This window comes from Pomacea canaliculata, linkage group LG13 (assembly GCF_003073045.1).
Source record: "Pomacea canaliculata isolate SZHN2017 linkage group LG13, ASM307304v1, whole genome shotgun sequence".
NCBI classification, from domain to species: domain Eukaryota; kingdom Metazoa; phylum Mollusca; class Gastropoda; order Architaenioglossa; family Ampullariidae; genus Pomacea; species Pomacea canaliculata.
Window position 1 is genome coordinate 15,250,137 of NC_037602.1, and position 14,591 is coordinate 15,264,727.

A 14,591-nucleotide genomic window follows, 5' to 3' on the forward strand; every position below is an offset into this window, starting at 1 on the left:
GTTTGGAAAATAAACATTGATGTAAACAGACATTGTGAAAGTATGACCGATAGAAACATATAAATATAAATTAATACATTTAAATTGACTTGGATATGAAACATATAGAGATATCAACATTGGGAGTTTTTTTGTGGTGTTTGTGCCCACGTTAAGAGGAAGCATACTTATTTCCGCTGACAGATCACGCCGTTGTCAGTGCAGAAATCTGGTCAATAGGAATTAAGGGTCAGTTAGAGATATCTGTGGTGTCTATACTTTGTGGTGGAGTTTTACCCTCGCACAACGTCCATACAGGGATGCGTGGTTGAGGAATATGGATGACAAAAACAAAGAACTCGCTGGAACTGAACTACATCTCCGAGAACTGAAAGATGAAATTAGGTCAAGTTTTGAGAATGTTGAGCAGACTGTAGATGCGACGAGAGAAGAAGAAACTTGCGAAAGAAAGCCAACACAGACTGACCATCTCAATAAGAAACTATTATCATCTTTCTTAACACGCCTTAACAACGCCGATAATACCGTAGCCTTTGGTTTGCAAGCTAACTCATCGAATGAGGATACAGCTTCGCGTGAACCAGACCACCAGGAGTTTGTTGACTGATTGGATGCTTACTAAGCTTCATTTTTTGTGACAAATAATCAGCCGATTATTGATTTATTTGTTAGTTACCTGCCCTTTAATTTTTGTACTTTGTAACAAGAGTTTATTTCTGCCACTGCAGTAGCTATTATCTATGTGCATTTATTTCCCCTCTTTGTGGAAACAAAACTCAGAACATTGTTACTCAGTGTAATAAGAATACTACAACAAAGATGACAGACAGCAAGTTAACGACACTAACAGAGAAGAAAGTTCCAGCTTTCCTCGTTGTAGGAATCAGTGGGTATGTTACTATGCTGCTGAACCAGAACTTCATTAACAGTTATAGAAAGTAAATATTTTGATTTGTGTTGAAATCTGGTTTATTTAGATTTTTATTAAGGTGAAAGTGGGTAAGATTTTTGTATAAATATATTCATGTTCATGCTTGTGTTTAAGTTGCTGAGCAGATATGGCTAAGGACGTTCAGCAAACTATAAAAAGTTACAATAGTTTTGTGTTTTCAGTTCCTTTATTCTATTGATAAACTGAAAGCTCTTTGCACTTATTTAATAGGCAGAAACATATTTGCAATCAAGCCCCTAAAATACCAGTATTTTCTTAACCATAGCAATACTTTGCTTTAAGACAATGTACACTCTTAATTCCCTATTCTGTAACTCTTCTGAAACATTTCTCTGCAGAAGCTAATTTTAAAGCAACAAATCTGATTTTCTTTGTAATCTTCGGTTGAATGTTGCTTTGTAATATAGGGTCACAAATGGAGGGAAATCAACTGCTGCAGAAAAATTGAAAAATCTGTTTCCTAATGCTAACATAATGTCCCAGGATGCATATTTTATGGTATGATATTTTATGATTATTTTAAAAGATAAAACACTGGCCTAGTTCATTTGTTCGTAGACTGGTTGGTTTAACCTAAAGCAATGATGTAAGATTTTTGTTCATTGATCTTATTTACAGAACCAATGCAATCATGTTTGTCTCTGATAACGAGGGTTATCACAAGTTCCCATTTTTTTCTGAATTGAGTTATGTGTTTTAATTGCAGGATCCTGAGGATGAAAGGCTGCGGCTTCTACCCCAATTAAATGGGCATGAAAATTGGGAATGTTAGTATGTGATAAGAGTTAGGACTTCTGTATATATTATTAATTTATGCTACTCCTATACAATTAGTCATCCAGTAATCAGTACATGAATGACTGAAGTTTCAATGGCATAACTTCCCACATAACATTATAGAATAACACCTTTCTCTGAAAGTTTAACTGACAAGGTCTTGGGCATTAACACAGAAAAATAAAGCCTTCCTTTGTTTCAGCCTTGGATGCTATTGAAATGGATCGATTGCTGCAGGATGTAGACAAATGGATGACAGATGCCATGTCATCAAAACAAGTTGGCACTGTACCCTTGTTGATTATTGAAGGCTTCCTCATTTTCAACCATTGGTGAGAACTGTTCTGTTTAGTTTTGCCAGTTTAGTTTTTATATACAGCTTTGTGTTATTTAAATACTGAAACCATCTTGCACTTTTTTTTCTAAATGCAGTGTTAAAACTCATGATGAGTCATTCAGATTTTGGAAGAAACAAGCTTATTGAGAGAGAACAAGAGTCGAAACAAGCCTTTAATGCAAAGTGGAATACTCTGTGTGTGTGTGTGTGTGGTGTAATTTATGCGTAGTTGAAATAGACCTTTGTAATAACTTTTAAAATTTAGAAATTAACCATTCATAACCACTCTGTTATTAGAATTTTACACTTTTGTTCTTCTCTTTTCTTTCAGACTAGGAGTCTACCAACTTTCTAACAGTATATGATCTTGTTTTATTTTTTCAGTGTTTTAGCAAACTTATTCCACAGAAAGTACTTCATTCAGATTGACAGGAGTACATGCATAAACAGGAGGCGGTGAGAAATCTTTATAGCACTGTCGTGTAGAATTGTATTTCAGTGCAACATCATCCCTATACTTTTATTCCTACCATTGTTAGCATGAAGCAAGTTACTACTAGTGCTACACTAACTTTATGCCCATAAATGTTGGCAATAATACTTTTTTTTTCAACGTCTTTCACAGCTTTCGAACATATAATCCGCCAGATGAACCTGGCTACTTTGAAGAAGTGGTATGGCCAATGTATTTAAAAAACAAGGCAGAGTTGTCCGCACAGCATGACATAGGTATCAGGCTTTTATAATGACCTTTAATTAATGACCTTATTTAAGTTCTGGGTTCATGAATGCATTCATTCAGATATCTTAAAATGCCAAAATAGCCACTTAAAGGTCTGCTACGGTGTAATTTTTATTTTTCAAATCAAATCACTGGGTTGAGCTCACTGGGGGAAATGGGGTTGTTCACTCAACAGGGAAAATGCTGTCTTGTATAGAGCTCATCTAAGCAATTTGAAAAAAGGTTTTCTCAGTAGTAGACCTTTAGACATCTCCAAGTTAATCCTTGAAATGTCACACTTGTGCATACCAACATGTCAGAAGTATGTGTCTCTATGCTTATGCATTCTTATGGCCAGAAGTTACTCTGTAATTTGCATAACTTATTCCATGTCCTGAAACTGATGCATGCAGAAATCTTTGATGTGGAACCCTATTGGTTAATGGCTGATTGAAGTGCAACAGTTCTGTTTAAACTTTATTTCAAGATTTCATTCAAATACATTATATACTAAAACTATGAGCAAATAGCTCTCATCCATTTGTGATTTACAAGCATTTAAACATAGCCATTTTCATCTTTGCTTTAAACCTAGCAGTTCTCTTCTATGCTTTTAAAGAGGTCAAGATCTCATTTCCCAAGGGGAGTTGTCACATAAGTAGACTGTTCAAAATAACACTTGGCGCACATTTTATTGACATCATAATTAAATTTAAAATCAATCTACAGGATTTCAACCCCAAAGAAAATGTATGTCGCAGTACATTTTTCTGAAAAATTTACACCACTGTGTTCTCTTAATCTGCAGCATCTTTTTGACAGCATCATCACTTTTTACTTTACAAGCATGAAGCTGCTCTGGTTGAAATATTGGATGTCTTCAGTATGTTTCTCTAAAGATTTTCCCCTCTAAATTCTACATTCCATTTTAATATTTTAATTAATAAATTATTTATTTATTAATAGTTTTATTCAGCCAGAGCACTAAAGAGTTTTTGTCAGCTCATATTGTCTTGTTATACTCACTTGCTTACCAAGTCTACCTTTTATTTCTTTTTTTTTTTTTAAGTTTGTTGTATCCTGGCTGGCTTGATCTCCTTGATGATGACTCTTTTTAATTAAATAACCCAACATTGTGACTTTTAAGTCAGATAGCATGCATCACCATTTACTTTTTGGCATTCAGTTGATTTTAATGACTTTGTTATGATGTTGAACTAATTAAAAATTTTAATTTCAAACATAGCAGTCAAAGCATGCACAGTCATCATGTTGATTCATCCACGTCATGTTGGTAACTGACTAATTAAAGGTTTACATGCTTTTCTGTTAGCGTTTTCTTCATTGCACAGTATATGGCATAGCTGCTAGCCTTCTGAACTGGATCTTTAGAACATGATACCTCTCTGGATTCTATTGAACTGGAGAAGTTTATATTGTTTCAGAGGAAAAATGAACTCCACAGGCTTTGGATGGGTTTTTTTTTTCCATCGCAGTTTGACTTCAAAAAGGAACATTTTCAGTTTTTAAACATTATGTTATTTCACATTCTGTTGAAATGCCTGCAAACCATGAAGTATATTGACGTCCATGTTTAAGAATTTAAACTGTAGGCAATAATTAGTTACATATGAAATTACAGGCAGTTAGTGACTTGTATGCTTTTTATTTCAGTTTATCTAGATGGGACCAAGAGTCCAGATGACATAGTGTCACAGATAGCAGAAGATATCAGATGGTTCACAGACTCAGGGTGCCCACTGGTCGATCCCATTTCTGTCCCTTGCCTTTTATCAGGGCTGGATGTCTCACACTAGCAACTAGCACATCAAGCATTTTTGTACAACTTTTTACTCACCATGCTATTGTTTAGCTTCGTTTGATGTGACAAGCAGCTGGTTTTTCTCATATTCTCAATAAAGCTGATGCAAGAGCTGGAAAGAGCTTTTAATGTTGAAACTTGCTACCAACATTTGGTAAATAAACAACATTCATATTTTTGTTTTGCTTGTCTGGCATGCTTTATCAGTTATGTTTTCTTTACTTTTTTATGCACAAGAATCTCAATCTGGCAAATGTTTATACACACACACATTTGTTCATATTCAAATAGGTGACCCATTTTTATCAAGCCTGATACCAAAACCCTGTAAAAACTCATTAATATTGATTCCATCGTTGAGATGAAATTGAGAGAATTAGGTTTTTTTTTAACCATTTTGTAAAACAATTTTCTTACTTTTCAACAGCTGATTACTTTAGCACTTACAACACTACTGACACATGCACTATTTGAACATTTACTTGCCTTCCGTAAGGATTAAACCACACAAAATATGTTTTTTGTCTGGGCTTTTTTCAAACAAAAGTTCAAACAGACACTACACTCATATACATATGAAAACTTATGGTGCAGACAAATATATATCCATTATTTATATCATGAATGTTTACACACACACAAAATTGATGCCTCAGAATCTTTGAATCAACGTTGTCCACAGTAATGCCACTACTAATACAAGTAAAAATACTGATGGAGTTCACAGCAGATTAATATAATCAAATTTTGACCATTAAAATTTAGCACTTTACATTTATTACTGAAGATAATAAAAGTCACTTAATTTTTTTCCTTTTCTGCAGTTTTGTTTATTCATTGTTTACCGAATTGCCATATCTGCTCATAAATTAGATGTTGCCAGTTTTATTTATATTCATCTCAGCTTTTCCCTGTTGCTGAGACTTTCTCAGTTGTGTAAGCTCTGTTTATTGTGTGTTTTTGCTGCATTCATGTTAGATCTTTTAGATGATTTGCAGATAAATTGTAGTCTCCAGTCCCAAGTTTCTGTGGTCCAATGGCTTTCTTCATCTTCTGCTTCATGTCATTACAACTAATTTCTTTCTCACCCTCAAGCAAGAACATTTTATAAGCTTTGTATAAAAGGTAAGCACCCATTTCACACTTCTGTTCACGAGTCTTCGTTTCCATGATAGAGTAGCTTCCTTGTATTTGATTGGTCAGTTGTTGCAGACCTATAGAAATCATGGATTAGTAGAAATACTGTTAACTACATCAAATCATCTTAAATTTTATTTCAGAAGAATTTTGAAATAGATAAGCAGGTTCACAAAGATCTATTGTTAAGGTAATTACCTGTCAAGTCATACAGCTTTGTGGAGTTTTGTTCTTAATTTTCTCCTCCATATATGTGTTGTCCAGTGGTGGAACTGTGAAGTGTTTGTGACAATGCAGTGATGATTTGCTGCCCTTGCTTCACATTCACATCTTGGGCATACTATTTTGTTCTCAGCACATGTTTATGGGGCTGGCTTCTTAGCCATGATGTAGTTGCTGGCTTATTAAACACCAATTCCCTCCCCTCTCTTCACCAAATGTAACCAGTACAGTAAACATAAATATTGAAAATGTAAACATTATAAGAAAGCCATACCAATCGCATTTATCATGCATGCTTCTCGAGCACAGGCTTCATCATGAATGAGATTCTGGAAACAATACAGCATAATTATTCCTCTGTCAGAGGCCCACACATCTTGAATGCGTTGAATTTTCTTGCTGACCTGCAAACGTATGCAAAACATTCTAAGTATTCCGACATTACAACTAAGCATTAAAATGATCCTAAAATTTAATATTGCAGTAGCATTTGACACATTTAATGAACTATATTGGTGTCACAATAGAAATGTTTCCACGAACAAGAAAAGAGGAGGTAAGAAAATGGTATTACAATGAACAAATTAAGTGATCACGAACAATGCTCCATCAGTCCATAAACATTTATCAATGCAGTAAATTATTTAACTGATTTTGGCTTTGATGGTTCATTACTTCTTGTTCTGGTGTGTCTTGCTGTGATAGTGCGTCACGCAGGTGATTAAACGGACGAGACTGTTGCCCTTTCCCAACGTAGAATATGGCCAGCAGAAATGTTTTAAAACCTTCTAGGTCACCTGCGCGAAAAAGAAAAAAAACCAAAGTTTTACCTGGGACGCCATGTAATTATGTACTTCTAATATCTCTCGAAATCCTCTGGCTTTGTTACATATTCAACTATTTCCTACTGTTTGATCAGCTGGTCCATACATACTGAGTAACTCGGTTCGTGAAGGCAGGTTCTGGGTGATCCTGGGATCAAGCAGCAAATAGCAGAAGCACGACTTGCTCTTGAACTTCGGACTTTGAAGCTCGTCTGTGGTAGAGAGACTCTCAAATTGTGTCTTCATCAACAGCTCTTCAGCCTCAAGCACAGTTAAGTCTAGAGACCCTGACAGCAATCTGTTCAACTCTGTGGAGTAGCCTGCACCTGGAATAACCAAGCACTAACAGATCTCTTCTGTCATGTATCTTGAGGTGGTGCTTAATGACATTTATCTGGCCTTGCCAGTGATAACATGATGCAGCTGCTGTCTTGGGGTTTTTTTTGGTGTATGCGTTTGTTGCTTTTTTTAACACCTATTTCTTCTGCTTCAATTTACTGATTTTTTGTCAGAGGAGTGGATAATGAACCTATATATTTATGTTATTATCATTTGTTGTTTTACATAAATAAAATATTATTATATGGCTTTTTACTATTGACAAGATCAGGAAGTGTTCAATTTCTACAAGGATATTTAAAAAAAATAGTATATGAAGTCAATATCATGCTCCAGTAACTAAAGCTATCAGTATGGGTGACTTTAGAGCAGTTCTCAATATCCTCAGCATCCACGGGTAAATAGATTGGCAAGTTAATAAATTTACCTGTATTTTCTACTGCACTTTACACGTTTATGTCCAGTTAGTGATCAGATTATGTTTCAAAAACATACGGAAGAATTTTTTCCATTTTCTTATCTTTTGGATTGTATTAGTCTTATTAAATCATTTCCTTATATTCCTGTAAGTTTCTATTATTGGCATATCTACGTGCTGTATTTTTCGTTACATAGGAAGGATGTCAACTACTTCCTCTGCTACTACACTCCAATTGCTGTTACCCTCCCTTATTCTGGAGCTGATGTTTCTTCGTCTTTACAACATGGCATATAGCAACAACCGTGGGTCACCGGTCATTTTGTCCAAAACCCACATTGCCCCAGTCATATATAATGATAGTCCCACAGCCTGCAAATCGTCCCAGCTATGAGCGATATGTATATATCGTTCCAACACGGAAAGGCAAATCAACCCTGGCCCAAAAGATGAATCGATCACCGATGACAGGATCAGTAGCTAATAACGTTGAATATTACCAACATATTTAGCCATACATTGTTCCCCTTGAACAGCCGCCTGTGTTAATTTTTTTATACACTCTGCAATAATAATAGCGGGGATTTATATATAGCACATTTCCCAACTGCAGACTAACCGCAATACACAAAAAGTCAAAATACAAATTCAAAATAAAATGACAAGATCTTGATTTTTTAAAAAAAGTGTTTAAAGAGAAAATCAAGTTTATGCGCCATTGTAAAATATGTTCTATGCATGTGTATTGCCAAGCGGCCATTTGTGTTCCATACAATGGTGATTGAATCAAAGAAGATACCCTTGGTTGAATTTATTCGAATGGCGCTGTTTAAATTAATCACCTCGAGCTTGCAAATGTACAGTGCTCGAACAACGTATGACTCGTTTGGTAACAGATTTGTGTCATCGGTTCGTCTTTTGGTCCTGGGACGATTCAGACATTGGTAGGACAATGGGGTCACGGACGAGGATATATAAGTTCGTGATGGGGTCTTGGTAAGATATGAATACAGCTGGGACGATTTTAATCTGGATGTGGGGCGATATGGTCTTCGGGGCGAAATGACCGGCCTCCCAACCATGAATATTGCAAATGTTGCGAGGGTTATACTTTGTTCACCTACTTTGTGCTTCTTCGAGCTTTTGCTCAGGTTCTTTGCTAGCCGCCTCTTGTTTTAAGAATGTTTCCACCAGACGCCCTGGGAAAATTCATTCATCATTAAAAGGCTTAATGAAAAGCTATAATTTTACAGTTTATTGATTACTGAACTTTTTAAATTGCCCAAGTTTTTCTTTATTCGAATGTGCTTTCTGTAAATAAGAATCGTCAGTAGTATTGCACAATCTCTTTCTGTTACAGGTACATCAGCGGTAAAATACAAAATCCTTCTCTTACAATTATACATCTCGGCACTGATTCTGATTGAATACTCACTCTTTGCGTTCCGTAGCTCGTCCTCAGGACAGACTACCTCATCGTCGTCTGTGAAATTAAAATGTTTCCATAACCAATGGGAAATAACACACAAAAACACATGAAAATATATTTCTTTTAATAATGCTAGTACGGCAATTTTTTTTTAAAAATGATCTCGGGAAGGGTATTCAACTCAAGAATAAATATTCTTCTGGGTAGGTTGAACTGATATCTAGCAATTAAGTCTTCATTTTTATGAAGGCAAACTGAATGTAAAGGTATTATTATGCGTTTAACTGGGAGGCAGTCCAAAATCTCTGTATCTCCTTATAGTTTCCTTCCTCTAACAAAGTAATTGCTGTATTAGAGTGTTTACGTGTCTGTTGTCACATACCTTCTTCCATAGGAAGATCCTCGTTGTCAGAGTCCCTTGTGAGATCAATGAAAGCCTGAAAAATTCGTTTTGCTGATGAATGAATGACTACTGTAAAAACGACGACCACTAGAACAATGAAGTTAATGCAGAACAAAACGCTGGTTCTGAAAACGACCTTTCCTATTTGTTAAGTTAACAGTTGTGCTAACAACAATAAACATATAAAAGGTATAAAACCCTACTCCGACTGTTAATATTACCACAGGTGCTGCTACTCTTATACTACTGTGACAAAAATTTAATGACATTTTGTCTACAAAAGGAAATTAAGTGTGTAAATCCATCATATTTGGAGACAGAAAAAAATTAATATTATCGACAGCGATTTATAATGGATTAAACCAAAAATGAAAAAGAATAAAGCTATTTTGTTCAGGTATGTTACCATACTGTGTGTTGCATATAAATATAATAAAATAACATTAACTAAACAAATTAGCGTTACTTTTTAATGGTCTCAATTCACTTACATAACAGTTATTAGAGTCATTTTCTAGTTCTCTGTTGCCACTTTCCTCGAAATTGTCACGGAGGTGCTCTTGTGAGGGTCTATTCTGTTCCATAGGCACGCTGAAAAATTGTTAATTATCAGTAACATTAGTGACTGTCTTTATGTTATATAGCAATGTCATGAAAACTCTAGGAAGCTCAATACATAATCACGAGAGTACAAAACACTTGTGTAAAGTACAAAACAGTGAATAAAGCCCCGTGCTTGGACTAAGTAACCCGTGAGTACACGTTCACAAACATACTGTCCTTCAACTCCAGCTAAGTATCGTAGTCAGGTGTAACTGAATCGACTGACTTTTGTTTCATATCGTGTGCATATTGATCTTGACACCGATTAATTAAAAGGGGTCCACAATTTTGTTATCTTTCTGGACCACTGCGATACACAGGTGGTGTCACTGGTGTGTAATATTCATTTGTCTCATGTCGTAATTATATTCTGGACAAGTCGCGAGCACACCGGGGACTCACAAGTTGATTTTCGTGTCATTCGCACAAGTATAATGTCATAGTATCGCGTATGTCAATAAATGTCATTATATCACAGGACACAGTGTCTCTTTAATTATCTGCCAGAATTCTGTTTTTTCGGAACTAAATCTCTTTCTATTAATCTTTGCTACAGGTTTTATAAGGGCGGCCCGGCAACGGCTAGCGCTGTTAGCGCCTGTCACCAATACAGTGAAGGTTGGCTGCCCTGAGTTCATTTCTCGTCTCGGGCATGCTGTTCTTTCTCTGCACGTGGCATCTGTTTACAGGGCTGGCTGCCCTCCGCCAAGGACGGTCCCAAGCCCGGCTGAAAAAGGAGGAGGGTTGGGCGTGGGGCCAGCACCCCCACCCCGTAAAAACAAATCATTGCTACCAAAACATCGACAACAGTTAAGGTTGTAGTCGGTGGCCTATGCCCCAGGAGGGGCGAAAGGCCTTAAAAAAAACAAAAAAAAACAAACAGGTTTTATAACTATAACTCCCTAAACTGTAACTTGCTTTTGACATGCTCCATATCATTGTCACAAGACGAATAGTAATATTTTTATGTTTGCTTTTTGCTTCGCTGTCCTTTATTGTGGTTTAATCTCCAGGGGCTATAGTTATAAGGCTGTATCCAGTCCCCGCGAATGTAACTTTACTACTGGGGATATAAGAAGCGGCAATGATTCCCTGGTGTACAGTAACAAAAAGCAGTATCCGCGGTATCTTGACACCTTTTTAGTTACGGAGACAAGATGTTTTTCCCTTGATTTTTCCTTTTGCTTTAGTGCACCGACTTACCAGCGCTTCGTAAGTACAGCCTTTGGTTGAATTTATTTTTTTTTTAAACATATTTCGATAATTTAGAAATATTTAGTAATATAACCTTCTGGTTGAGCTTAACAAGGTGTACCGCTCTTATGTGAGTCAATCAATCAAAACTATTGAATGTACTCTTACGCGTATGTGACCAATATTTTGACCAACCTACATATAAAGAGAATATCTGGAAGGCATTGAGAGTGTATTCTTTGAGTTTGAGTTAGCGCCATTGCCTATCAGTAACTATGGAAACAGATTACAATTGTGACAGTATAGTGACTTTAGTAAGTTGTGTCGATTAGCCAGGAAAAAAAGCTCTGTCAATTTATGTAAATAGTTTTACAAAATATGGACCGTGTATTTTTCTCTGAAAAAATAATCTGGTGAAGACTGCTTTTAAATGCTCAAAAATACAATGCAGTCTGACAGCACACAGCCGCTGAGTCTTGGTGGTGTTTACTTGATCACTCGATCGCTCACATCAAACCTTACGAGCCTCATGTGTACTTACAGGTGTGCTATGACCATTGAGGAGAGTCAAAACAACAAAGAAACATGATAGCTTACCACTTGTTGTCTCCCGAAATAGAAAAAAAATGTCCAGTGTCAGATATGTCCGAGGCTATCAGCCACACAAGAAATGTTCTGACAACAGAGGGCAGCAACAGCAACACACACAAAGCGTCGTTCATTGACGTCATTCAGGGTTTTTCCGTTTAGGTGGCCGTGAGATATAGATACATATACCCGGCAAGGTGTCAAATTATGCAATCGTTTGGGGTTTGAACGTCAGCTTGATGAGATAATAATAGCAGCCAATCATAAAAGAGCTCGTCAGCAAATTGAGATATCAATAGCTTACATCTCACAAGACTGACATCCAAGCTAATCTGATGCTGTTAGGATTACATACCACGAAACCCCAGAGATATTTGCTCATGTTGTATTACATACGGTCTGTGGCGGGGGGTAGTCAACACGAATTCAGAATAGAAGGTCGTCGATGCGAAGGTTAAAGGTGGTAGAAGAGGTTGGACATACTGTTTTGCGCAAGCCGCGGAGCAGACACAATGAACCATTGATGTTTGTTGGTATGAGTCTCTTCCCATTTTGTTTCCTTTAGATCACAGGTCATATCACACAACTCGCACATCAGAGGGTCGAACTCTGTTTTCCGCACTTTAAATGAGGTCCGGTGGTGCAACGGTTAGCGCCCATCACCAATACAATGTGAGGATTCGCTGTTCTGGGTTCAGATCACGTCTCGAGCACAATGTTCTTTCTCTGCATTTGACATATCTGTTTACAGGACTCGTTGCTTTGCCGTGATATAAACTTAGTTGCTGGCTCAGTGAAAAAGAATTCTCTCCCCTCTCCCAAAATCTCTCACAGAGTTTCTAATTCGGTAGGCCTTGTCGCTGACTTATGGGGTATTAGGTACGTGTGATGGACGGAGATTCGTAGTTAAAGCCTTAACTAGACTCTCGACTACTCGGCCATCCACGCCGGCATAAACCTAAATTGCTAATTAAAAATTTCACGACGACTCGACCCTCTCAGCGCACATCCCCTATAAACGAACACAACGCAATTTAGTGAAAACAAATATTTATTAATAATAAAAGAATATCAAAAGTTTTCACGAATCATTAATGCAAACAATGATCCTCCATAAGAGCCAACAATGACTGTACCCCTGAGGAAAGTAGGATTTTTCTCTGTCAGCTCTGTCATCCTCACTCTGTTCTATTACTCCTTAATTGAAAGTCTGATCACTTTTTCTTTCATTTCTTGGTTCCACAGCCTCTCCCTAGGGAACAGGAATAGTCTTGATTCCCTTGTTAATATCTGTTCCAAGATCACTGGAATCAGTCAGAGGGACCTGGAGGGCATCCCACAAGCTCCATATTTCTGATCATCTTTTGCCATGTGTGTTTTCACTTGTCATCTGGCTGTAGGTATGCGATGCCTGTATTCAGGACTAATCGTCGCCGCAATTCATTCATTCCACGTGCCATTCACTTGATAAACTCTACTGGAGGTGATCTAAGGTCACTAACTGTACTGTTGCTGGGAATGTGTGTGTGTGAGAGAGAGAAATTATTTCAACATGTACATGTATGCATTACCTAGTACGAGCACTATCTTGAACTGCCCTTGTGGATGGACAGAGTTGCATTGTATTGTAAATTTAAAGTACGAATGTAAATTTCCTATCTTGGCTAGTTATCTAGGATGTCCCGTTAGTCCTATCTTCCTACCACTAATCCAGATATCTACTAAGTCGTAAGGACTCTATCGTTAACTACCACACATCACACATCACACTTGTTCACGTATACATCGCACGCTCCATACGTTGCAAAATTCATAAGCTACTAAGCCTTGTCCTTTCCACGTGGAACAGAATGGTCTTTGATGGTATGGCACACAATTGTCCTTTGGTGTTTCGAACAATTGTCCTTACTACACAGAGGGCCCTTGCGATGCGACGCAGAAGAGATGATGGTCTACTGACAGTGGGTCTTTCTTGTCTGGAACCTTGCATCTAAGTACCAGCGCCTAGCTTTGTGACCAGAGTAACGTATCCTGATGCCAAGAGTAGGACAACGTCTTGCAGGGACAGAGGTTACTCTCCTTGTACTACTCAATTTTTATTAATTAATCCCAACATGTCTTTTGACTTGCTTTGTCTTTTACTTTAACTCCCCCCCACCCACCCACCCCCAAAAAAAAAGTAAATCTAACTGGCTAATAAAAATGTCAAGCAGGGTGCATTTTATCACTCTGTGCTGAGAATAGCACAAGACAGTTTCCTTTAGTGTTGTTGTGGCCCTATGCTCCTCGAGGAGTAACAATAACTAAACTAACTAAACTTGTGTTGTTAGTGTTACAGCAAGTGAGACATTTGTGACTGGTAAGACGTTTGTTGTTGTTTCATCATATTGTCCTGCAGTTATCTGTGTGACCCAACATTATCTGGAGCCTGGGTTTATGGATGTGGTACCTGGGTGCTGATGCCTAACAATCAGCTCATGACACATCAAGTTTGGGGAGGCAGCCAACGACATGACAGGATCAGCAACTGATCTGGACGTTTTGACATGATACATTCAGTCGAACAAATGTCGATGACGAAGAAAATGAATTACTCTGGTCTTTTCCAAAGACTGCCTCGTCTTTCGACACTTAACAAATATTTTTTTGGAACCACCTATGAATTTAATTTGTTAAGTGCGAAGCCATAAACTTCACTACAGATGTTAACAATGTTATTTGCTTGGTTTACAGCTCCTTTCCACATATCTAGAAATGTTGCTAAGTGGATGTAACCATTAAATGACAAGCATGCTGGTGTGCCTGAATCCTATTACTGCCCAGCA

General features: G+C 37.3%; 2 protein-coding genes across 4 annotated transcripts; one reads left to right on the plus strand and one right to left on the minus strand.

Moving 5' to 3' along the window:
- Positions 1-26: 26 nt before the first annotated feature.
- Positions 27-4,787, plus strand: LOC112553532 (nicotinamide riboside kinase 1-like). Of its 2 annotated transcripts, none has more exons than XM_025220802.1 (7): positions 27-938; positions 1,360-1,450; positions 1,659-1,719; positions 1,932-2,061; positions 2,451-2,522; positions 2,692-2,795; positions 4,462-4,787. In XM_025220802.1, the coding sequence occupies exons 1-7, from the start codon at positions 820-822 to the stop codon at positions 4,602-4,604; spliced, it is 720 nt and encodes a 239-aa protein (XP_025076587.1). In that variant the 5' UTR covers positions 27-819; the 3' UTR covers positions 4,605-4,787. The 2 variants fall into 2 exon arrangements, with proteins under 2 accessions (XP_025076587.1, XP_025076588.1); XM_025220803.1 differs by having other exon boundaries at positions 27-890.
- LOC112553529 (ankyrin repeat and LEM domain-containing protein 1-like) lies at positions 4,723-12,076 on the minus strand. 2 transcript variants are annotated; one of them, XM_025220798.1, is made up of 10 exons: positions 11,776-12,076; positions 9,873-9,972; positions 9,361-9,415; positions 8,985-9,032; positions 8,674-8,748; positions 6,903-7,118; positions 6,644-6,765; positions 6,243-6,372; positions 5,629-5,823; positions 4,723-5,585 (listed from the first exon to the last, which is right to left on the minus strand). In XM_025220798.1, exons 1-10 carry the CDS (start codon positions 11,907-11,909, stop codon positions 5,557-5,559), a joined length of 1,104 nt encoding a protein of 367 aa, XP_025076583.1. In that variant the 5' UTR covers positions 11,910-12,076; the 3' UTR covers positions 4,723-5,556. The 2 variants fall into 2 exon arrangements, with proteins under 2 accessions (XP_025076583.1, XP_025076582.1); XM_025220797.1 differs by having other exon boundaries at positions 4,723-5,823; positions 11,776-12,068.
- Positions 12,077-14,591: the final 2,515 nt, after the last annotated feature.